Below are 26872 nucleotides of genomic sequence, written 5' to 3' on the forward strand. Positions count from 1 at the left end.
CATTTTCTTCAATTGTTTTTTTAGTTTTTTAGGGGTGTCAATGGTGTCATGGTCATTGTTGACCGTTAATAGGAACCCTGCAATTGCAATGCATTGCAGCTTGTGTGGGGTTTATATAACGGTCACCAGAGACCCTTGACATCAAAGAAAGACACAGAAAATTACATAACATATGGTCCGGATTTCTGTTTTCGAAAATCACTAACAATCTGATCCGGATTATGTAATCCGGATCAAAGGTATTTTTGGAAATTTTGCAGGGCGCGCGAGAAGGCAGCAGGGTGGGAAAAGTAATAGTCAAATAATAATAGAAGATAAAAGCAGTAACGGGTCCGTCTCTTTCTGAGTGTTGGGTTATTGGACTTCTCATCTCTATTGGGCTCATCGATGACTTGATTGGGCTTACACTTAGACAATTGCTATTCTAACATCCAAAAATTCCTAAAAACACAAGTAAAATACTAAAACACCTTTAGCGGTAGTTAACTACCGCTGACTTTATAACTAGAAACCCGACAACAGTTAACTGTCGTTAGGTTTTTTTGATCATTTACTTATGTCTCTAACATATTGAATGTCAGAACAACAATCTTACACTTAAAGGGGTGTATAAAAAACTAGGAACAAAATGAAAAGGAGACAAACTATAATCGGAGAAAGCTAAGTACAAATCTATGTGCAAGTAGAGAAGTTGAAAGAAGGTTTTCTCATTTGCACATTGTCCCCAAGAGATAAATTTACCATCCTACATTGCTTCGTATTTTTAGTAAATCAATTTGCGCATCTATTACCTTCCTTAATTAATTTCAATGCCAATTGACAATATGATTCACATTCAAACATGTCGGTAACCATGACCCCAAGTCATCTCAAGGTTGTGAAAGATAGCTTGTAACTTTTCATTCATGTTGGTAGTAATATCACATCCACAAGAAAAACCCAATAATCAATTGCCATTAAGTTCATAGACTAAACCAATGAGTCCCGAATTACAAAAAGAGTTATCGTCAACATTTAATTTAAGCCTCTGCACCCGATGGAGGTTTCCAAGTAAAAAATGTTGTTCCTTGTGTGTAGTTAGAACCAAAACTTTCGAGTCTTTCCAAGATGTTTTAGAAAAATCTCTTCATGACGAGCTTTCTGAATGAACCAAAAGGCAATCAGAAAGAGTTGCCCATCTTTCTCAAAAGAAAAATGATTAATCCAATCATAATAATTATATATAAGAATGATTTGAGAGCTAAGGAAATACAACATTTCCAAATCCCTTATAATGTGTTTGGATGGAGAATGTTTTGAGGGAATGTAAGGTTTTGAGGGAATTCAACTTCTTTGAGGTGAATTCTAACAATAGAATTCACCTTATAGAATTCACCTCAAAGAAGTTGAATTCCCTCAAAACATTACATTCCCTAAAAACATTCTCTCATCCAAACACACTCTTAGAGTGTGCATAATTGTCTCTTTATTATAATTATCATAATATATGGTATGAATTAACATTGATGTGGTGATAATTTTAATTTTTGCATTAATGGGTTTTCTCTTCGATTCATTGTACAACTAACTTTGCCATTATTGAATACTATCAGGGCCAGATCCTGGAGAGTGCAAGAGGTTCTACCGAACTGAGCCTCCAAAAACTATCGGCTTCAAAAAAAATTATGATACCTACCCCCACTTAAATTAAAAAATTACATGTTACTTTTTTTTCTTCAGTACACGTATGAGCTTTTTTTAAACTTTAGTTCTACTTTCTAGACATAAATTTGATGCTATTAAAACACCATCAATTTTAATAATCACTTAATCAATCAATTTGAAAAATTATTTTATTGAAAGAATCACAACAATTATTTCTTTTTTCCCTTTTCTACGATGTAGGAGTGACATTCCAAATGACACCATTAGCTAAATTTCACCTCTTTTTCACTTAATTTTATTTTGTTTTGTTTCATGTTTTAAAGTTCTTCTCATTCTGACTTTTTCATGAAGCTTAGCTACACACAAAAAAATGCGTTTTTATTTTACTCGGGCCTATTTTAAAAATAGAACCGAACCTCCTATTTCATAGGAACGGCCCCGAATACTATTATTGTCCTTTGGGGATTTTTCTAGTGTCTATCATGAAACATTACAAAGGTTTACGAGCCTCTAACACTTTGACGTTAGATGATTACAAAGGTCAAATGATTCATGAAGTGATCTACAAGGACAAAAAATTACATCGATGAACTTAAAAGATATTTAATAAGAATTTATCTTTGGAAAGAGTGTTTTGCAACTCTCTGAAAGTGCTGAAAACTATTTGTATGTAATAAATCGAGTGTACATGATTTGCTATTATAAAGTGATAAAAAATTTCATGTTTATTCTATTCAAAGGGAAAAAAACATGACTAAATTGCAGAAATTGGTTTATGCTACAATTCTCCTTCATTCCCTCTTTCTTATAGTAATTGACACCACAAACGGTAGTAAACCAATTTTTGTTTTTGTTTTTAAAATTTATATTTTACTTTATAAACAATATTTAATCTCTTTTGAGTAACATTCTCTTAATCCTGTGTTACATCACATCCTTTGATTACTTTTGATATTGGTTTTCTAGGTCTTAAGTGTGGCCCTTTAGAAATTTTGAGGTGCACTCTCAAAGGGTGTTACTGTGAAGGCTTAGGAGAGGGTAAGCCTATTTTTTTTTTTACTTTATACACCATCTTTCATCTCTTTTACATTATGTTTTTTTTTCTGATTACTTTTGACATTGATTTTCTAGTTCTTGATTGTATCCCTCCTGATATCATGAAGTGCACTTCAAATGGGTGCAACTGCTACAGTGAAGGATGGAGTAGGTTCATTTATTTTATTTTCCTTTTTAATATTTTTTGTTACTATATAAACTATTTCATATCTTTTGAAAACATTCATTTAATTTTATTTTACATCACAATATTTGTCTGTTTACTTTTGACATTGATTTTCAGGTTATAAGCATCCTTCCTAAAACCAAGAAATGCACTCTGAAATTATTTCACTATGTGTAGCACAACACTTATGTTTAAAAATAATGTTTTGTTTTGTCAAAAGTAATATTAATGTGTTGTTTCTCACACTTTAATTGCTTTGACAAGCTTAGAAGTGTCTTAATTGTATTATCCGAATTTGTATCCTTTATTAGCTTTTAGAATGAAGGGAGAACATATTATTATGCTTGCGAATTTTACTCGATACAGCTGGCAAGTTTTAATTTCATGATTTATTTGTTCACTCTCTATTATTCAGCAACATCTCCGTGTATTGTTGCAAGCAGTGAATTATGATTGACTGCTCTTTATTCTTAAAGAAATCGTTATGCTCTCTTTCTGGAGATATAGCACGGTTCGGAAAGGAAAATGTCACACTGTACACTTACAATTAGCCATTTAAATATTTGTATGTAAAATATTTATCTTTTTAAACAAATAAAGACCAAAGATCATGTTTTTGTATTTAGCATAAAAATGGGATTTGATATAAGCTAGTAAAAAATATTTTCTGAGTGATTGAATATTGTGATGCATTTAAATTAAGGAAAGGATTCAAACCCTAAAAAATGGGTGAATGCAACAAAAAACTGAAAGCTTATAATGCTGTGAACGGTGGCAACAATCCATTCTCATCTAACATTTCTCATTTTCTCTATCTCTCAATCATCTACCTATTACATTCACTCATATCTCTTTTATCCATTCTCATATCCCTCTAATTGTGAGTGGAGCATCATTGGGTGTCAAAGAAAAATGTTCCTTGGACGCCCCATTGAGTCCATCCACCCATTCAACCCCCCACTCTATCTCTCATCCAAAATATTGAAAAATCAAATAAATTATTAAAATAAAAATAAAACAAAAAAGAAAATATAAAAAAAAATCAAAGAAACCAATTCTTGCTCCCTCTCAACTACTTAGCTAGATCTCTCCCTTTCTTCTATGTCTTCTATTAGGTTTTTTCCACCCCCACCGCATGGTTCCCTCCTCCTCGTCTAGATCGGGCTCGACACCAAACCCACTACATGTTACCGACTTTATTACTATGCATTAAGATAATGGCGCCAATATTGGTGGTGAGAGCATTAACAAATGACCTGGAGGTCAGATCGACGTTGTCAAGGCCGACAACAAGATCCACGATATTGAAGCCAATGAAGACAAAGACGGTGAGGAAGCAACAAGAGAAGATCAGGGATAAACAAATAAGGCGGAAGAGAAATGAGCGTAGAGGCCGAAGGAGAGGAGTGGTGGGGGAGAGGAGGGGATGAAGGCAAATAGATATAGAGAAGGCAGAGGAGGGAGGGAGACATGCTTTTTTGTGTTTATTTTATTATTATTATTATTATTTGATTTTTAAAGGGTGGTCAAATAGATGTGTTCGATTAAAGGTGTACAAATATCGGGTACCAAGAAAAACATATTTAGGCTAGTTTTTTTTTTTTTGAAAAAGCTAAAACGAAATTGTATTACCATTTCAAAAAGGTCTTCCCTGCACAAGGTGTGCTAAGGAAGAAACACCAAAATTCAAACATTTACACATTATATATTTACAAGGCAAAGCCACTCCGCCAAAGCGAAAGTAAAAACAAAAAAGAAACTAACAATTAACCAATGTCTAGAGTGGTGAACGGACTAAGCCACTAACCATGGTAATTGAGGGGAAGATTGATATATTTCCCCTTCAACCACATAAAAGTTGCCGACTTAATCTTGTCAACCATTTGTTGATCGAGCAATTTTTCTCATTCAAGACCCTGTTGTTTCTTTCTTTCTAAATTTCCTAAACAGTAGCAAACCAAATGGCCTGTAAAATGTATTGTTTTGATTAATATACCACAGATTAATTTAATTAATTGTAACACAATGTAATTAAAAACAAATCAAATAAAAATACGGCTCTGTAGTTCGATGTAATTCTTTAATAAACCAACACAATATATACTTACTACCGTGCAAATGATCGTAAAATCCTTCTTATATTGAACTTTCCCCAAAAAAAAATTGTTCATGGTTGTATATTTGTTGAGTATTACTTGTACTCTTCTAATTTGCTGATTTAAAAAAAAAAATGCACACCCGTTGCATGTAAGGTATATCTCTATCTAGGAGCAAGAACAATGTCTTCTCTACCCAAAACCACATAAATAAAGTATTAAAAAAAATTGTTAACGAGTACCCCGAACATTCTGTAAACATTTTAAAATTAGCAATTATTTTTTAAAAAATGTAAATGTTTCGATTGGTAATGCATTGATTACACATTTTTTTTCATAAATATTTACTGCTTGTGGTCCTTAAAGAGTGTCCGGAAGCATTCATTGACATTCCCCAACAAAATATAAGTAGTTTGTAAAACAAATTACCCTTAAAAGGAACAAGCAATGAGAATTTGATATAAACCGCTAACAAACTTGTCTATCTTGTGAGACTTTGTATACAAATATTTGGACAAAATATGTTATATGAATTAAAACCATCATTTCTTCTAGTATCATTCTCTCCATAAGTTTCGTCATTCAGCTTTTAACATAAGAGGGAGTGAGACATAAAAAATACCAGGTGAAAGAAATAAAAGGCAATAAGAAAGCCATGTCCAAGGATATAAATAATTAACACAAGTATTTACGTAGACACAACTTAATTGGTAGTTATAAGGACAATTTTATGTCAGAACCGAGACTTTTCCACATTTAATATGTATGACTGATTTCTTCAAAAAAAAAATATGTGTAACCTTCAGCCATTAAATTACTTGACCAACAAAACATAATTAAGAGGTAAAACATATGATTATATCAAAATACTTCTAAATAGGCAAGACTATCTTTAAAGCGTAACTTGGAGCAAATATTGTTAATAACCAAATTTCTACACAAGACGAACTCATACCATTTGTAAGTTAAATTATAAAAAAAATAAAAATTATAGGTTAAATTATGAAAATATCTTTGACTTTTAAATAAAATTACATTGTGACTCATCCACTTCTCCATATCAGTATGCATTATTATCAAACTCGAAATAGATATATAATTATTTTGAATATTTAAGTTATGTAATTTAATTTTTTGATGATCAACTTTGTGGTTTATTTTATTACATTGTGACTCATCCACTTGCTCACAAATGATTTTGCATCACCCTTTCTTTGTTGCTCAGATACCTCCCGATCGCTGCAACACTCTTAAAAAGGTGTTAAAGGAACGGAAACATGACTTTATTTATGCGAGAAAAAGATTGTAGATTTGATTTAGGGTTCAATCTTTGTCATTAGTTGGAAGAACTCAAACAATTATATTTTTTATTGATACATAAGAAAACAAAGGTTACAATTATATTTGATAAAACAAGGCATTATTTTTTTCATCTAATAAAGTGTTCGCTTCCCACATAGACAAGTGCACTTCACGACTTCAGGAGGAGTACACTTTAAAACTGGAAAATCAAGATTAAAATAATGTTATTCAAAAGAGAAGAAATGTTGTAATAAAAGTAAAAAGTTAAAATTTAGAAAGGAAAAAATGAGCTTACCCTTGGCAGTGCAGTGAGTTGCAACAAGAAACAAGAAAAGAAGGTAAATCGTAGCATAAATCAATTTGAGAAATTTAGTCATGTTTATTCTCCTTGCATATAATAAAAATGAAATTATTTGATCATTTTATAATGTTAAATGTTTTGCACTTTTGGAGTTGCAAAAAAAAATTGTTTAAAAAAAAATAATCTTAGGAAATGTCTGTTAAGTTCTTCGATGTATATGTCTGTCTTGTAGCTTACATAAATGATCATATAACCTTTGTAAGCAACACACAACAAATTATCGGTGGTCATGAGAGGTCATTCTTTTTTTCATCAACCATTCATGATTATTTTTATTTATATGTTAGGGTTTCATGATGGACAAAAAATAATCCCAAATGTTCCATAAAAAAATAATAATAATCCTAAATGTATAATAATAGTAAGGGGCATGCTGCAGTTTCATTGGTGGTGTGAGTTAGCTTGTTGTAGGACTTCAACATTTTCTTCTGTGTTTGTTCTATCTCAGTTTTTCTCTCTAAATATAGATTCTTTTATTTAATGAACAATCTTTCATCTCTTTTGAGTAACATTTTTTTTAAAGTTATTACACATCAAATCATTTTGCCTAATTACTTTTGACATTAATTTTCAATGTTATGAGTGTATCCCTCCTCAAACCATGAAGTGCACTTTTTTTTTTTTAGAGAAAGATGTTTATAGTATTTCTTTGATAATAAAAATGTTAATACAATCAAATACATCAAAGTAAATTGTGGGAAATTAGTTGACAAAGTGGTTTCGTCTGCAAGAACAATTGCAACCACATTTGCTTGTCACCGATTAAACTTCATCTTAGAGTTTGTAAAATAAAGGCTTAATTGCACTTTTGGACCCCTATCTTTCCAAAAGTTGCGGTTATGGACCCCTAACTAATTTAAATACAAAACAGCCCCCTATGTTTTGATTCTTTGGCAGTTTTGGACCCCCGGTCCATTGCTGACTCGGTCAACGCTGACGTGGCACCCTAAGTGAGGTGCCACATGTCAATTTTTTTTTTTTTTTTTTTGCCTTGGGGGTCCAAAACTGTCAAAGAATCAAAACATAGGGGGCTGTTTTGTATTTAAATTAGTTAGGGGTCCAAAAGTGCAATTAAACCTAAAATAAAAGGAGAAGATATTTTGACGTTGGTAATGACGTGACCATACTTTGATACATCATGACGATTAGAATTGAAAGCACCAGCTGTTCTTCGAATCTTCCTCAAAATCCATACTATCAAACTGCGACCTGCTAACCCTTGTAGTGCATTAAGAAACCAAGAGCTTCACCCACGTCAACATAATACTTTGTATGGAAGTTCATAGTTTGAGGAAGCACATAAGTATCGTCTTCATCACGTAAACAAAATCCAATGCTAGTAAGTTTCCATAAAGATGAAAAGATGTTACAGTTTATCCTACCTATTTGCACTTTGAATGTGTGTCATTATGGGTTGTGTAAAACTTAATAAGTGTAAACATAATGCTTTGTTTTGTCAAAAGCAATAATCTTTTGTTTCTTTTAAGAGGTGTTAGTTTAGTCAGAGGCAGAGCCCCTTTAGGGTTCAGTGTGCCACTGATGAGAGGTCATCTTACGTTATTCTTAGCAAGTTTTTCGGTATTTAATTTTTTAGTAGGAAATAGCAGCAAAATGGAGGAGTATTAGAACGATTGCCTATGATTTTGGGACTTTTGCAATGTTTTCTATATTTGAATCTGTAATTCTAGTTTTCCCGAAACATAGCAATTTGGAGGGGGGTTTTGAAGTAATTCATGAAGAAATCATGCAAATCGGAAAATCAAGAACAACCGAAGAATTGTGAAGATTCAAGAGGCCTCAAAAGACTTACAGGTGGGAGGAATTTTGTTCCCAAAGTACCGAGGCAAGTTATTTAAAGTCGAAGACCTAAAAACGACAGAAAATTGGAGATTGGGCCCGGAAGAGAGACAGAATGCGCCTAGGGCATGAAAATTCATTCCATGCGCCCAGGGCATGCAAAAAAATTTGCAGTATGCGCCGCGTGCACGCAAAAAGTCGGGGTGCAACTGTCTTTTCCTATACTTCTGAAATGGGTAAAGCCCACACTATTAGCCTAAACCCAGGTAGAAACTCTCACTACAAATATCAGCCTTCCTCATTCAGAACTTCTCGATCAGAACTGGAGCAGTTCAAGAGGAAGGAAACTTTGGAGCTTCGGGAGAGTTTCTACCTTCTCCTTGATTTTCTAGGGTATGTTTTTATCTTTAGTAATTTGTTTTTAGTTACCACGTGTAACTAAATCTTTTTAGGTTAGCGTTCTAAGATGATCCTCTGTATATTTTTGTTGGATATTTATTTAATTTAATTTGTTGTTTATTTATTTTATTTATGCTTTTGTCTACTATAGAGTTTTATTAGATTATAGTCTTTATTTGTGTTAGAGGTGCAACCCTAGATTAGATACTTAGGTTGTGACAGGACCTAATATTGTTTTCACTAACTAGATGCTTATATCTTAATATTTATATCCTTTTACCGTCAACTATATGTCGAGGAAGTAAGTAGTTATTAATTAGCCAAAGATACCATAGGAAATGTTGACCTTAGACGTAGGTACCCAGTGGCTAGAACCCATTGGTTCGTGCATCACCGAAGCTAGGAATTAACTGGTTAGTATATAGTGAAACAAGAACCTAGTTGTCCGACTTAAAGCTATAACCTAGTAAGACCATTCTCTTGAAACCCTTAGTAAGGTAGACATAGATTAGGTCTGCCTGTTTGTAGAACTACTAACTAATTAAGCGTAAATAGAGTGTGTTATGAGTGTCCTAAGATTCATAGATAGGCAGACCTAAGGGAACCTTGGCCTTCATTGCCTTGGGAAATACTGGAAAGCCAATTTAAGTCTATGTTACAATTACCTTTGAATTAGCAATTAGACCCCGCATGTAAGGATAACCGTGCGATCAGCAGGTGCAGTTAGCCATCAAAGGTAAATGCAAAATTAGGTACCCAGTGGCTAAAACCCATTGGGTGGGGTGGTGCCCTACCTATTTAGGAAACTCCCAACGACCTTATCACTTCTATAGTCACCAAGAGATAAATAAACGCGACATTTATATTACGTATTATCCAACAATAAATATATAGAGGGGATTCGAAGAATCCTAACCGTAAGGATAACCGTGTGATCAGCAGGTGTAGTTAGCCATCAAAGGTAAATGCAAAATTAGGTACCCAGTGGCTAAAACCCATTGGGTCAGGTGGTGCCCTACCTATTTAGAAAACTCCCACCGACCTTATCACTTCTACAGTCACCAAGAGATAAATAAACGCGACACTTATATTACGTATTATCCAACATTAAATATATAGAGGGGATTCAAAGAATCCTAACCGCTGCTTACTTTTCTATAACAAAAAACAGGTAAATTCGCTCTGTTGCAAACAGATAAAAATTGCAACTACTTTTAAACTGTCAAACTTACAAAACTAAGTAACAATAATTGTTCGGACGAAAGGACAAACCCTGTGGATACAATACTCTACTTACGAACTTTATTACTTGATGAAAACGACTGGTACACTTGTCATTGTGCAACTACGCTAATCAAATTAAACACGAAAGTGTGCATCAGCCATGACCCATCCTACAAAAGAAATTTAATTTTTTTTTATAAAGGAAAGTACAAAAATATTTTTGATTTTTAAATAAAATTATATTGTTTCTCACCCTCTCCTCCACCTCAGTATGAGATACTATCACATTTCAAGTTAATCAAAATATGTAGATAATAATTTTGAATTTTTAAGGTATACAATTTAACTTTTTGATGATCAACTTTATGTTTAATGCTTATTAAAACATAAGTTTGTGTATAAATATTATAAGAGATTGATTTTGCAATCTCAAGACATTGTTGAAATATCACTTGTGACATTTGTAAAATAACAATTAGTTCTATTGTTATTAATCATAATTTCTCCTTTCCCATGGTTTTCCATTGATTAGGTATGTACTTGGTTTTTCCTGTGAACCTTTAGTTTTTCTAGAAAGTCCTTGTTTCTACCTATGGTATAAGAAGAAAGTCAAGGGGTTGCTACTAATTTGACACACAACATTGTGGTCTATTAGGGCTCAGTATGATCTCATTTTCTATAGGATTACTTCAAATGTCAAATATGTGTTGGATAAGATTAAACATATCTCGTGGCAATGGTTGCTAGATAAAATGAAGGTTGGGCATTCCATTGCTGAATGTATGGAATTACCGAGGCACAAGCAAAGGAGCTCAAAGGAGGAAAACTACCAGGGCAAGTCGAAGAAAAGTCTCATGATCACATGGGATAAACTTGATGAAAAGAAAGAATATGATAAAGAATAAGGAAACATAGGTGTGATAGCCACAACTGCATCAGATGCTGAGTTTGAGTCAGATTTTGATAATGAGGCAATTACTTCTCTTGTACATAGTTTTTTCATATATGGATCTGTAAATATCTAGCTAAGCTTAGACTATTTATATGAGAATCTGTGTAGCTATCCTTATGACAAGTTCAAGGTCTGTAGAAGGAGAAACTTTTCTTTGAACGTTCTATTAAAAACAGTTTCTTTTAACAATAACTTATTTCTACAGATCTAAAAAATACTTCTACCCAAATTTTCTTATGATAGTCAGATACTGAACAAGATATGAAGCACGAGTATGAGCTAATCATATTTGGTAGGGTTTAATATGTCATTGGTCCCTGCACTTTCACCAATTTTTGGCTTTTTTTCTGTTTGGCTACCTGCACTTTGTAAAAAATTTGGCATTGATCCTTGCACTTTTTTCGGTTTATATCTTTGAAATCCTAAGGAGTTTGTTCATTTGTTCAGTTTACATTACCATTGTTAAATCCAGTGTAAGAACAAATTAAGTTGTTTGTAGTTGGGGCAAACATTTAAGAAAATCTCTCGCTTGCGTGCTTGAACATATAAGTCTTTTGGTGAAACCTTGAGCACCTAGGAGTTTCAATCAATTGTGATTGAGAAAGGGAAAGTCTTAAGCAGTTGTACTTAAGCAGAGGGAAGTCTTTTGAAGTTGTCCTTGAGAAAAAGTCTTTAGGTAGAGTCTTAGAGCATAGAAGTCTTTGAGCAATTTGTAATCATGTGTGATATTTATAGTGAAATCTCTTAGAAGTGCAAGGGGACTAGACTACCTATGGATTGTAGGAGGAATCAGTATAAAATTATTTTGTATATGCTTTCTCTGTCTCTTTATCTTTGTGTTCTGTAACTTATCCATTGTATTCATACTTTGCATCAGAACATATGTACCTCATATTCTAATCAAGTTGTTAACACAAAGAAAAACAAAATCACAAAAAGCATACACAATTCAACCCTCTTCTTGTGTATTTTCCTCACCTCTAAAAAAGTGAGTTTATTATAGGAGAATTGGTTTTGATTGGGAGTAAGTTTGTTTTAATTGACTGAATTTGTTTTAGTTTGTTTTAATTTGCATTTTTTAAAGAGAGAAATAATATGGGAGATTGAAACCAAAGATACAAAAAATATAATTTTGATGATGTGTCAAATAATTAAATGGGCAAGATTGTATTTGTGATAGTCACTAAATTCGTAATTAAAAAAGTGAAGACTATTGTACCAAAAAAAAAAAAAAAAGAAAGAGAGAAGACTACCCATATAGGTACTTTTCCGGTCAAAGATACAAGAATGTTTCTGTATAAATACATAACATATACTAGCCAATAATTTAAATTCCACGCACCGAGTCATATTGAAAATAATAAGGGAGCAACTGTTGTATTTATTTTCTTTTTTATATTTATACTATCTATACTAACCCTAACCCTAACCCTTGATTTCATTCCATCAAATGGCTCTTATCCTTATTTATTAAATTTTGTTACGTCTGCATCAATTTAACCTAATTTTTTTTCACTCATTTGCTTTATTAGGTTTGCAATTATTTAACCTAACAAATTCCATTTAAAAAAAACTAGACTTTCCACCCGTGCTGCCGCACGGGTCATATACATTGTAGATATAGTAGACAAAAACAAATCTCAATGCATATCAAAGAGAATGAAATATGTGGTCCCAAATATATGCAGATGTTGGAATTCGAACCTCAGACACCACGCTTATTCACCAAAAAAATATTAATTTTTATCAATCGTGTGTTACTTCGTTCTTTTGTTAAAATTATATGTCAATATTATATTATTGGTATGTTACTTCATATTCTTCTTCTTTTTTTTTGAAAAAATGTTACTTCATTCTTTTGTAAAAATTATATGTTAATGTTATATTATGTACCTAAAAATAGTTCATTCTTAACCTCAACATGTAAAATGTTTTATTTAAATAATTTTCCTTTTATCGAATATTTGGCCTTTACCGTAAATGATACCCTTTAACTGTTTGTTGAAATGTTTCTTCCACCTGTTTATATAGATTGCAAAATTCAGGTGCATTTTGTGTTAAATATTTAACAAAGAGAGTTCAGTTCTAATTTGGATGAAAAGTGTAATATTAACAAAAAAAATGTTGCTATAATCTTTCAAAACCCTTTTATTCCAATAGGGCGATTTGTTTTGTTGAAGAAATAGGGCGATTTGTTTTGAAGAAATAGGGGAAATAAAGCGATGCCGATTTATTTTGTTCATGAAAATAGGAGATTAGGTGTGATCATTAGCGTTGTTCATGAAAATAGAAGATTAGATGTGAGCATTAGGGTTAAAACGGTAAAATTATGCAACAGGGTTTAGGTTAAAATTAGGGCTCATGAAAATATGAGATTAGGTGTGAGCATTAGGGTTGTTCATGAAAATATAAGATTAGGTGTGAGCATTAGGGTTAAAACGGTAAAATTATGCACCAGGGTTTAGGTTAAAATTAGGGCTCATGAAAATATGAGATTAGGTGTGAGCATTAGGGTTGTTCATGAAAATATAAGATTAGGTGTGAGCATTAGGGTTAAAACGGTAAAATTATGCAATAGGATTTAGGTTAAAATTAGGGCTTACGGGTTACCTTTAATATATAAGAAGATTAGGTGAGAGCAATAGGATTGTTCATGAAAATAGGAGATTAGGTGTGAACATTAGGGTTAAAACAGTAAAATTATGCAATAGGGTTTAGGTTAAAATTAGGGCTTACTTGTTAACTTTAATATATAAGAAGATTAGGAGAGAGCATTAGGATTGTTCATGAAAATAGGAGATTAGGCGTGAAGATTAGGGTTAAAACAGTAAAATTATGCAATAGGGTTTAAGTTAAAATTAGGGCTTACATGTTAACTTTAATATATAAGAAGATTGTTCATGAAAATAGGAGATTAGGTGTGAACATTAGGGTTAAAACAGTAAAATTATGCAATAGGATTTAGGTTAAAATTAGGGCTTACTTGTTAACTTTAATATATAAGAAGATTAGGAGAGAGCATTAGGATTGTTCATGAAAATAGGAGATTAGGTGTGAACATTAGGGTTAAAACAGTAAAATTATGCAATAGGGTTTAGGTTAAAATTAGGGCTTACTTGTTAACTTTAATATATAAGAAGATAAGAAGATTAGGTGAGAGCAATAGGATTGTTCATGAAAATAGGAGATTAGGTGTGAACATTAGGGTTAAAACAGTAAAATTATGCAATAGGGTTTAGGTTAAAATTAGGGCTTACTTGTTAACTTTAATATATAAGAAGATTAGGAGAGAGCATTAGGATTGTTCATGAAAATAGGAGATTAGGTGTGAACATTAGGGTTAAAACAGTAAAATTATGCAATAAGGTTTAGGTTAAAATTAGGGCTTACATGTTAACTTTAATATATAAGAAGATTGTTCATGAAAATAGGAGATTAGGTGTGAACATTAGGGTTAAAACAGTAAAATTATGCAATAGGATTTAGGTTAAAATTAGGGCTTACTTGTTAACTTTAATATATAAGAAGATTAGGAGAGAGTATTAGGATTGTTCATGAAAATAGGAGATTAGGTGTGAACATTAGGGTTAAAACAGTAAAATTATGCAATAGGGTTTAGGTTAAAATTAGGGCTTACTTGTTAACTCTAATATATAAGAAGATTAGGTGAGAGCAATATGATTGTTCATGAAAATAGGAGATTAGGTGTGAACATTAGGGTTAAAACAGTAAAATTATGCAATAGGGTTTAGGTTAAAATTAGGGCTTACTTGTTAACTTTAATATATAAGAAGATGCATCGCACCAATTTCATTGCTATCCTCTTGCCTTTTTTTTTTTGAAGAAAATATTGTTTACATTTATTCTTATTTATTAATTTTGTTACGTCTACAACAATTTAACCTAACATTTTCCCGCTCATTTGCTTTATTAGGTTTGCAATTATTTAACCTAACAAATTCTATCTAAAAAAATGCATCGCACCAATTTCATTCCTATCCTCTTGCCTTATTTTTTGAAGAAAATATTTTCTACACTTATCCTTATTTATTAATTTTGTTTGTTACGTCTGCAGCAATTTAACCTAATTTTTTCCCGCTCATTTGCCTTATTAGGTTTGCAAATATTTAACCTAACAACTTCCATCTAAAAAAATTCATCGCACCAATTTCATTCCTATCCTTTTGCCTTTTTTTTTTTAAGAAAATATTTTCTACACTTATCCTTATTTATTAATTTTGTTACGTCTGCAGCAATTTAACCTAATTTTCCTGCTCATTTGCCTTATTAGGTTTGCAATTATTTAACCTAACAAATTTAATCTAAAAAAATTCATCGCACCAATTTCATTCATATCCTTTTGCCTTTTTTTTTTTAAGAAAATATTTTCTACACTTATCCTTATTTATTAATTTTGTTACGTCTGCAGCAATTTAACCTAATTTTTTCGCGCTCATTTGCTTTATTAGATTTGCAATTATTTAACGTAACAAATTCCATCTAAAAAAAATACATCGTACCTGATGGGATTACCGAATTTTCATTTTTAATATTTTCAGATTTCATATATTTTATGAAGTGTTTTATTTTGTCTACTATGGATTATCACGTGTTATTTTTTCACCGTTACCTATCATATATTGCATTTCATTATTCGTATGTCAATCCCTTTACAATAAACTCGAGCGGAGCACGGATCAAAAATCCAGTTAATTCACTTAATCCCACACAAATCTCCTTTTGTACTAGATTCGTGGACGTTTCTTCGCCTATTTTGTTATTTCCCTTGCGTTGGTAAATGCTATGAAGTTCTGCTGTTCTATTTCTTTAATTCCCATCTTGTTGAGGTTCTCGAGAAAACAATTGTAGGATACATACAAATTTTGATTGAAAATTCACGAGCTTTATTCTTTTGTTAGTTATTGGAGTGCAACATTATTATATTTGGGAGAAAGAACAAATTGTTTTCCCCTCAAAATAAAACAAAAAGCTAATTGTTTCAGAATTTCTAAGCATAGATGGAATGATGGATTGCAGAGATTATATTTGTAAAAAGATATTAGATTAAACATATGTATTTCAATATATTTTTCAATTCAACTCCATCGCTAGTAAACATAAACATAAAACAGAAAAGCTATAAACAACTAATTCTATTATAATTTGTCAAAAAAAAAAAAAAACTAATTCTATTATTATAATTGTCAAAAAGAAAAACCAATTCTATTATAAAAGTTCACAAATGAAGACTATATACTCTAAAGAACAAGAGTGCAACATAATTAACAATCCCCTAAAAAAAAACAAGTAATTCCTTCATTGTTCATATTATGTAACTTCTACACAATGGACAAGAGTAAGAAGATGAATTGTTGACGCATACCTGAATCCATGGAACAATACATTCTTTATGAAAGACATGTGAGCATTTTGTATAAGCAAGTTCCGACTTAGTACAAAACTCCTCCAAACAAATTGAACACTGCTCTCCAAAGTCACGAGAAGGACAATTATTTTCTAAATTTTCCAGCAAACCCAAAATTTGTTGGACTTGTTGGCCATTATCATCTGAACTTACATAATCTTCTTCTTCCTCTTCTACCATTGCTGCGTCCGACATATTCATCTCTGATATTGTGTCAACATGAAGTGACATATTCATCTCTAATATGTCACGTCCTTCATTGTTGCGTGCGACTATTTGTCGAGCACATTCTTCCATATTTGGTAGAATCATATGTAATATATTAGTTGGAAGAAAAGAAAAAATGTCGTACACGATGGTGTTATGTACAACATACATGCAATTACATAAGATTTCAATAGGAATCGCCAAGACTTTGTTGATTCTAATCGTAAAGTTGGACAAATTGTTTGTCGCATCATGTTCTGGAGGTAAAATTACGTGAGTGAAATTAAAATCAATCAAGAAGCAACCCGTCAAAAAAGTAATGTCTTGTGGATTATATAAGATTGCTCCATGGACAGGACTCACACTTAGGCTGAAGAAGGACCGATCCATGGATGAGCTATCGCAAAGTACTAAGAAAATATTATACTGATTTATGAGTTTGGTTCAATTTGTTTCAGATAATATTGTTCTTGTTCTATATATATAGGGCCAAGCAAAAAATATATTTTATGAGTTTATCTTTTTTTTATTAACCGTCAAGATCTTCTCTTAATTTAGTTTCTCTTTTTTATTGATAAAATCTTTTTTTTTTTGGGTGGAAAAAAAATCTTTTTATGTGTGTGTTTTAATTTTTTTCTTATTTAAATTAAAACATGATATTTTGAAGTGGTATAAACATTTATTCCATTGATCTTATCCATTAAATATTTTATTTCTTTTTTGATTAATTTCTAATAAATTTCTATTTTCCAAATTTGTTTTTGTATTTTGCATAAATATCTCAACAAATTAGAAATATTACTTTGATCTTATCTACTTAATATTTCATTTATGTATTTAGTAATTTCTATAACAATTTTCTCTTTTCTAAAACTCATTCTTTATTTGACATAAATTTGGTGGTGTCCGGAATTCGAACTATGGACCTTGCATATATTATGCATTGTCCTTACCAACTGAACCAAGCTCACAGAGACTTTATTTGACATAAATATTTCAACAAACTATATATATTATTTTGATTCTATCCACTACAAATTTTATTTAATTTCTTAATTAATTTCTAATCAGTTTTTATTTTTCAAAATTGATATTTTTTTATGTGGCATAAATATCTCAACAAACTGAACATATTACTTTGATCTTACTCCCAAACTCATTGTATTTTATATATAGTATAGTTTTTTTTTTGACAAGATATATAGTATAGATTTATAATAACTTTATATTTTTCAAAACTGTTTTTATTTGACATATAAATATCAACTAACCACATATATTACTTTATCTTATCCACTATTTTTTAATAAATTTCAAATTACTTTCTATTTTTCAAAATTGCTTTATTTTTATGTGTCATAAATATCTCAATTAAATACGTATGTTACTACTATTCTCTATACGGTTCTTTGTGCCCGTTTATGTGCTCTTTTTATTGTACTAATGTGTTTAAATTATTCACAATATTTTTTTTTATAATTTTTTTTATAAAATTATATGTTTGTGATTTCAAGTTGTGATTTCAACTGAAGAATCAAATCTAGGCATAGAAGCAAAGAATTGACTTACAGAGTCATCATTAAACATATATAGATGAATAATTTGTTTGAGGTGGTGACATGAAAAGATGACTGGTTTTTAGATTCTGGCCATGGTGAACGTTCGGTGGACGTTCTGATGGAGGACTTTGAGATTTGGTTAAAGATGTAGCAAAACCATCTTTTAGCTGAATGAGTTCGGTTTTCATGTGACTAATATTTTTTGGGGTTAATTTTGAAACCTCAAAAATGAATTCTTCACCTTCGAGAGGGACCTCAAACTTGTGAAAGATCTTGGTAAGCATCATGCCATAAGGAAGGCCATGTTTTTGTTGGTATCCCAAGCAGCAACAATCATATGTTGTATTATGACATGAGGAGTGGAGAAATAAACATAAATTTTTTTAAAAAAAAATTATTTTATCAAAAAACATAAAAAGAGAAAAAGAAAATTGTCGTAAAAGTTATCATGAAATAATGGTACAAATATCATTATTATTCGCAAGCAAATTGAGCGTATAATGGCACCTCAGTTAGTATCGTTTTAAGTTCTCAAATGAAGAACTGGAAAGTGAGTTGAGATGTTGGATATCCATAAATTTTTACTCAGAAGGCAATGAGAATCCAACAATGTTGTTCATATAAAACCACTCACTATAAGGTTGAAGAGACAAATAATGGAGAAGAAATTTATGCTATCATTCTTATTGGTCCATTACATAATTATGCTATCATTCATGTTGGTCCATGTACACATACATATGGGATTAATAAATTGAAAAGTAGAACTTTTAGTTGGGTTTTTGTCTTTTTTCAAAAAAAAATCTGGTTTTTTGTTTAAATTAAGAACGAATGTAACATGTTATACTTTCAGAAACTACAATACTATCTTTCTTTTTTTTGAAAGAAAAACTACAATAGTTGTTTGCTCTGGTATTAAACAATGAGTACAAGGGGGTACTCAAACCCTTACAAAATAAATCTTTATAGGGAAAAATATGCTTTTCATCCCTGTAATTATAGGCCGTTTGATTTTTCATCCCTGAACTTATTAATCCTTCCATTTTGCCCCTGTAATTACTAATCATTTGAAAGTTCGTCCCTCTTCCCGGATAATCACTGCCACGTCATTAAATTAGCAAAATGGCATGGGAATTCACAAAAATACCCCTGGCTTATTTTTAAAATTCTAAAAATTGTTTTTATAAATTAAAAAATCTGAAAATAATTTTAAAAAATAAAAAAATTCTAAAAATATTTTGAAAAAAAATGAAATAATTTTTCACATAATTTTAAAAAATATATAATCAGATTTTTTCGAAATTAATATTCTGATTTTTAAAAAAATCAGATTTTTTAATAATTTTCGAAATTATATATTCTGATTTTAAAAAAAATATATAATTTTCCATTTTTTTTCATATTTCAAAAAATATATTTTTTAAAATTATATAATCGTAAATTTTTTCGAAATTATTATTATGATTTTTAAAAAAATCATATTTTTTAATAATTTTCGAAATTATATATTCAGATTTTAAAAAATTATATAATTTTATATTTTTTTCATATTTCAAAAAATTATTTTTTTTTATTTTTTAAAATTATTTTCAGATTTTTAAATTTTTAAAAATAAGCCAGGGGTATTTTTGTCAATTCCCATGCCATTTTGCTAATTTAATGACGTGGCAGTGATTATCCGGGAAGAGGGACGAACTTTCAAATGATTAGTAATTACAGGGGCAAAATGGAAGGATTAATAAGTTCAGAGATGAAAAATCAAACGGCCTATAATTATAGGGATGAAAAGCATATTTAAGCCATCTTTATATGCTTTTTAAACATACAAGAGGATTACAATATTAATTAGAAAACACAAAGCTAGATATCTCTTATGAAGAAGCATGACCAATTTCCAATTTCTCCAACAAACCCAGAATTGGCTGTCTTTGACTATTATCATCTTCTTCCTCTTCAATTTATTGGTCTTGTGGTAACATAAACCCATAGATCCATCTCCAATATGTCACAACTTTCATCTTTATTCGCAACCATTTGTCTAGCGTGTAACGCTCCAATTTCTATTAAAGCAATTAAACATGCGAATAATACATTTATTCAAGAAATAGAGATTACGTCTTATCAAAATTCAAAAACCGATAGACATGTATGTAAACCTCAACAGTTACAGCGGAATATAAATCAGAGTGATCAAATATATACATGTCATGAGCAAATAAATCATATCCCAAAGATAAATCTCAAAACCCAAACATACGGGTAGTCATCAACAAAATAATAATCCAAACGAAAATATAAACAACCTAATCTAGACCGACACGACAAGCCTAGATCAGAGCCGACACGACACCGATATCGGAGGAAGCTCCCGATATCCCAAGAAAAGACTCACCGAGACTACTCCTGCACAACGTCTACTCACCCATACAGGCAAGTAGGCGGTTAAAACCACTGGGGGTAAGCATTACATTATCATAATCCAGATAATAATTAACATGGATATTTCAATTTAAACATCATGCACTTGATCAACAATAATTACACATTAATACTTACATCACACCCCGAAGTCTCACATCAATATTCATCAATCATATGAACAATTATCAATTTACAATTATTCATTCACAATCACCAATCACATTTATCATGAATAATCATTAATCACGTTTCATGGAAAATCACCAATTAAATGTATCATGAACAATTATCTATTCACAGTTATTCATACGCAATCACCAATCATATACATCATGAACAATCACCGATCATATACATCATGAACAATCACCAATCATAAGCCATGCACAATCATTAATCATATTTCATGAACAATTATCAATTCACAATTATTCATTCACAATCTCCAATCACATAGTTCACATAGGACTCATGCTATGATATGCACTTATTGACACATAAATGCATGTGGTACCAAATCTCAACAAGGTCGTCACCTCCGATGGACAAGTCAACATCGCATGTAAGGCTCACCTCTGCCTTACAATAATCTCGAAGTAAAAGAGTCATCCCTTTTACAGCAACAACGACTATGATGCATGGACATGTAACAAGACTTGATAATGCGACAACAATCACAATTTTCTCCACAATATATAGGACAACACCCAATTATATTGTTCATCTCCACATCATTTGCATTATCAAGAAAACATGCCCATATACAATCAAATCATAGTATTCACCATCACACATCAACATGATTATCAATAATCAACAATGTCATTCAACATCAACTATCACATATAGTTTCACCATTTAAGCATTTCTTACATTCTAAGTAAGATAGCATACACATCTCATGATAAACATCATATTCAATACAATCATTCATTCATACAACTTCACTTAGTCATACAAGAATAATCTCAATAACTCACAAGACAATTTGTTAAAGAAACATTTCCGACAAAAATCCAAATCATGTGGCAAACGGCCAACATTGATAATTTTCAAAGCTAGGCAACTTATTCAAGTTTGAAATCCTACAATTCAATCTTAATCAATCATAAAAGTATGAGCATAGGCCACTTACGAACTATCGATCATTAGTCCAAAGGTTAGCCTAAGTTCGTATGAGAAAATCCCAAGTTTATACATTCCACATTCCCACCCGAAAATCAAATTTGACATGATTAAGACATTGTACCAACCTTACAAGCATTGCCTAAGCCCATAAGAACTGTAGACTAAGCTTGCAACTCCTTTTGTTCACAAAGACCAAGTTCCAACAATTTCCGAAAAACCGAAACGAAACAAACTCAAGTTTCAAACCATTTAGAAAATTAAAGTTTCGACAAAGCCAAATGTGTTCCAGTAGAAAAGTAGGTGAAAACAGCAAAAGAACACTTCAAAACGATCGCCTAGGACCCCTGCACGACCACCCCCAAGCACCCGGACACGGAACAACGTTCCCGTTGTCCTGTCCTGGGCGCCTGGCGCTAGAGGTGCAGCGCCCAAGCGCTGACTCCCTGTAAGTGGGCGCCCAGCGCTCCACTACAGGCGCAGCGCTCCGTAAACGCGCGTTTTCGCGTGTCTCGGCCGCGGGTTTTCGCCAATTTCGATCAAAAATCGAACGTTTAAAATCATCAATCATTAAAAGAGATCTGAGGCATAACCCGAGGCTCTAACACATCGAACTCGCTCGTTTCGAGGCATTTGTACAAGTTATGAAATTGTTTAAAATAATTTTTCTCAAAACAATAAGTTCTCAAACAACCACAATTCATCTCTTCAAATTCAACACAATTCTCAACAACATCTCAACATAAATCATACCCAAGTCATGAAATGAGATCAACATCATCAATCAACTACAATCATAACATACAATCATACCCTCCATCATAATTCAACAACAACATGTCAAATTCATCCATTTTGCACAATTTTCATAACTTTTCATTTTCACATATTCAAACATGTAATTTAACCAACAATCATACAATTATTATAAATTCATGCATACAAACATATCATCAAAGTTGGAGCACGAATTTAGCAACAATTATCCATTCATTCATTTCAACCCATTTCATCCAAATCATGAAAAATTGCAAAGAATGAACATGATTATGATAAAGACTAACCCCCTTATCTTAGATGAAGATTAGACCAAACCTAGGCTTCAATTTAGCTCCTAAGCTTTCCCAATTGGATTCTTCAAGTTCTTCTCTCCAAACCCTTATCTTCTCTTCCCACTTTCTCTCTCTAGAAATGTTTTGTGAAATGAAAATGATTTGGTTCTTCTAACACTACCCTAGTGTTATCTCTACTAATGGGCTTAACTTAGTTTCTAGTGGGCTTAACCCGTTTCTATTCAAACCAAAAATATTACTACACTCCAAACGATATTTTAATTAATAACGGTAAAATGTCACTAACGGTAAAATCTCGACTTTCTCTAGTAACTTAATGAAATAACCATTCTCACTAATTACTAAAGCAATTCCCACTAAAAATTATAATTTTACCCATCCTCACAAAATTACCAAAATACCCTTCTAATACGAAAACCCATGAAAATGCACCCGATGACAATTAAATACACACAAGCACAAATAATCACACACAAACACATAATAAAAGTAATTAAAATAAATCTAGCTAAAAATCGGGCTGTTACATAGCGCATTCTTCCACACTATGTAGAATCTCATCTAATACGTTAGTAGGGACGCAACCAAAAATATTGTACAAGGCAGTTTTATGATTCTCTTCCGTACTATTACATAAGATTTCACAAGGAATCAAGAAGCCTTTGTTGATTGTAGTTTCGACATCGGACACAACTATGTTGGTGAAATCAAAATCAACATAGAAGCAATTACTTAGACAAGAAATGTCTTGTGACTTAGATAAGATTGGTTTGGTGACGGGACTCACATCTAGGTTGATGAAGGTTTCCATGGTTGAGCTAACGATCAATTCTTTAAGGCAAGGTTCAAAGAAGAATTAACGATCAATTCTTTAGGGCAAGGTTCAAATAAGAAATTAGAATGGTTTAGGGTTTTCGAGTTCGGTTCAATTTATTTGGGATACAATATATATTGTTTCTATATATAAGGAAACACTAAAGCTTAGACCGATCTATAAATCTTATAAGATTATTCAAATTCTTATCTTCTTTAGACTTGCCTGTTAAGAAAAAAATCTTTATTTTAATTTACCGGTCAACAAAATCGGAAAATCCTGTTTTTCAAATTTAAATATATACAGATTAATAAAAAGTAATAGTTAGTTAAAAATTCTTGTAGCCAATTTCTTTTTTCTTTCAGCCAAAAAATACAATTAATAACAAATTCGAAATATGCTCCTTTTATTTTTGGTCAGGCTCGAAATATGCTCCTTAATTAACGGAAATATTGTTCTGATTGCTAATTTTTATATTATCTATTTGCGCTTTTTTTTTTTTTTTTTTAAAGATCCTATCTACGAAATAGATCTAAATTTTCATCTCAAACTAGTCAAAGACCCGTGTGATTTTGGTAAATATATAAAAAACGATTTTTTTTTAAAAGAATATAAAAAACAATTACATTTTATTTTAGGAAGTCAAAATAAAATATGACTAATCAAAAAGGTTCAACTAGCACAAGGTGTGCCAAGAAAAACCATCGAAAACAATGGGATGTACCAATCAAAATATTGCATACATTTTTATGAAATGTTTTATAATATTTACAGATTTTATACATTGTATGAAGTGTTTTATTTTGTCTACTATGAATTATCACGTATTATTTTTTCACCATTACCTATCATATATTGCATTTTATTATTCGTATGTCAATCCCTCTACAATAAACCCGAGCGGAGCACGCGTCAAAAATCTAGTTAATTCACTTAATCCCACACAAATCTCCTTTTGTACTAGATTCCTGGACGTTTCTTCGCCTATTTTGTTATTTCCCTTGCGATGATGAATGCTATGAAGTTTTGCTGTTCTATTTCTTTAATTCCCATCTTGTTGAGATTCTCGAGAAAATAATTGTACATACAAATTTTGATTGTCGATTTCATTCATTCACGAGCTTTGTTTCTTTTGTTAGTTATTGGAGTGCAACATTATTATATTTGGGAGAAAGAACATATTGTTTTCCCTCAAAATAAAACAAAAAGCTAATTGTTTTGGAATATCTAAGGATAGATGGAATGATGGATTGCAGAGATTAGATTTGTAAAAAGATATTAGGTTAAACATATAGATTAGATTTGTAAAAAGATATTAGGTTAAACATATGTATTTCAATATATTTTTCAATTCAACTCCATCATTAATTGAATAGAGGATTTTTAATTTCTAAAAGCATCATTAGACTGATGAAATGTCCCTACAAGTGCACCTAGTGGTGAAGGAGATGAATGAAAATCATAGATAGCATAAGAACGAAAGAACGAAGACATGAGAAGCGTTAGTTGTATGCTTAGGTTTGTTTAGGAAACGAGAGGATTTTTAATAAAGGAGATATGAAATACTAAATGCCCACGTTAAGATTTTGATGAATAATTATTGACCCTAGATTAAAAGAAATGAACGTTTAAGATTTGGTGTCAACGAATCCATGGATCCTATATATATATATATATATATATATATATATATATATATATATATATATATAACTACCTCCTTCGGCATTTTTAGGCTGACTTTTTCCTTTCCAAAAATACCCTCAATTTTCAACACAAATAACACATGTAACAAATTGATAAGAATAAATTTAAATATTAAAAATATAACAATATATATATATATATATATATATATATATATATATATATATATATTTCTTTTTTTTCTTTATCATTTAAAAAGTTTAACAAACTAGATGAATATATTTATACTTACTTTTTCATTATCCCAATTACATCCTTAAACAATTTTTTCTATGGTGATGATTGTTGTTGGTGTCATTAAAAAAAACTATAAATTATATTTTTTGTTATATTGTTGGTGTCATGGATCGGTCCTTCGTCAACCTATATGTGTTAGCGCAATAAAAAAACGGAAAGACGAGCACATGATGTACTTCTTTTCGCTAGTAAACATAAACATAAAGCAGAAAAGCTATTAGCAACTAATTCTATTATAATTTGTCAAAAAAAAAAAAAAAAACTAATTCTATTATTAAAATTGTCAAAAAGAAAAACCAATTCTATTATAAAAGTTCACAAATGAAGACTATATACTCTAAAGAACAAGAGTGCAACATAATTAACAATCCCCTAAAAAAACAAGTAATTCCTTCATTGTTCATATTATATAACTTCTACACAATGGACAAGAGTAAGAAGATGAATTGTTGACGCATTCCTGAATCCATGGAACAATACATTCTTTATGAAAGACATGTGAGCATTTTGTATAAGCAAGTTCTGACTTAGTACAAAACTCCTCCAAACAAATTGAACACTGCTCTCCAAAGTCACGAGAAGGACAATTATTTTCTAAATTTTCCAACAAACCCATAATTTGTTGGACTTGTTGGCCATTATCATCTGGACTTATATAATCGTCTTCTTCCTCTTCTACCATTTCTGCGTCCGACATATTCATCTCTGATATTGTGTCAACATGAAGTGACATATTCATCTCTAATATGTCACGTCCTTCATTGTTGCGTGCGACTATTTGTCGAGCACATTCTTCCATATTTGGTAGAATCATATGTAATATATTAGTTGGAAGAAAAGAAAAAATGTCGTACACGATGGTGTTATGTACAACATACATGCAATTACATAAGATTTCAATAGGAATCGCCAAGACTTTGTTGATTCTAATCGTAAAGTTGGACAAATTGTTTGTCGCATCATGTTCTGGAGGTAAAATTACGTGAGTGAAATTAAAATCAATCAAGAAGCAACCCGTCAAAAAAGTAATGTCTTGTGGATTATATAAGATTGCTCCATGGACAGGACTCACACTTAGGCTGAAGAAGGACCGATCCATGGATGAGCTATCGCAAAGTACTAAGAAAATATTATACTGATTTATGAGTTTGGTTCAATTTGTTTCAGATAATATTGTTCTTGTTCTATATATATAGGGCCAAGCAAAAAAGATATTTTATGAGTTTATCTTTTTTTTATTAACCGTCAAGATCTTCTCTTGATTTAGTTTCCTTTTTTTTATTGATAAAATCTTTTTTATGGGTGCA

General features: G+C 31.2%; 2 protein-coding genes and 1 long non-coding RNA gene across 3 annotated transcripts; all 3 read right to left on the reverse strand.

Moving 5' to 3' along the window:
- Positions 1-6298: 6298 nt before the first annotated feature.
- Positions 6299-6719, reverse strand: LOC25494620 (uncharacterized). Its single transcript, XR_003012587.2, has 2 exons — positions 6560-6719; positions 6299-6463 (listed from the first exon to the last, which is right to left on the reverse strand). It is a non-coding gene; the product is annotated as an uncharacterized lncRNA (long non-coding RNA).
- Positions 6720-16093: 9374 nt separating this feature from the next.
- LOC11408857 (probable E3 ubiquitin-protein ligase XERICO) lies at positions 16094-16719 on the reverse strand. The gene is made up of 2 exons (XM_003613490.2): positions 16381-16719; positions 16094-16105 (listed from the first exon to the last, which is right to left on the reverse strand). The coding sequence occupies exons 1-2, from the start codon at positions 16717-16719 to the stop codon at positions 16094-16096; spliced, it is 351 nt and encodes a 116-aa protein (XP_003613538.2).
- Positions 16720-25965: 9246 nt separating this feature from the next.
- Positions 25966-26364, reverse strand: LOC11422631 (probable E3 ubiquitin-protein ligase XERICO). The gene has a single exon (XM_003613492.1). It carries the CDS (start codon positions 26362-26364, stop codon positions 25966-25968), a length of 399 nt encoding a protein of 132 aa, XP_003613540.1.
- Positions 26365-26872: the final 508 nt, after the last annotated feature.

Source organism: Medicago truncatula, chromosome 5 (assembly GCF_003473485.1).
Source record: "Medicago truncatula cultivar Jemalong A17 chromosome 5, MtrunA17r5.0-ANR, whole genome shotgun sequence".
Taxonomy (NCBI): Eukaryota; Viridiplantae; Streptophyta; class Magnoliopsida; order Fabales; family Fabaceae; genus Medicago; species Medicago truncatula.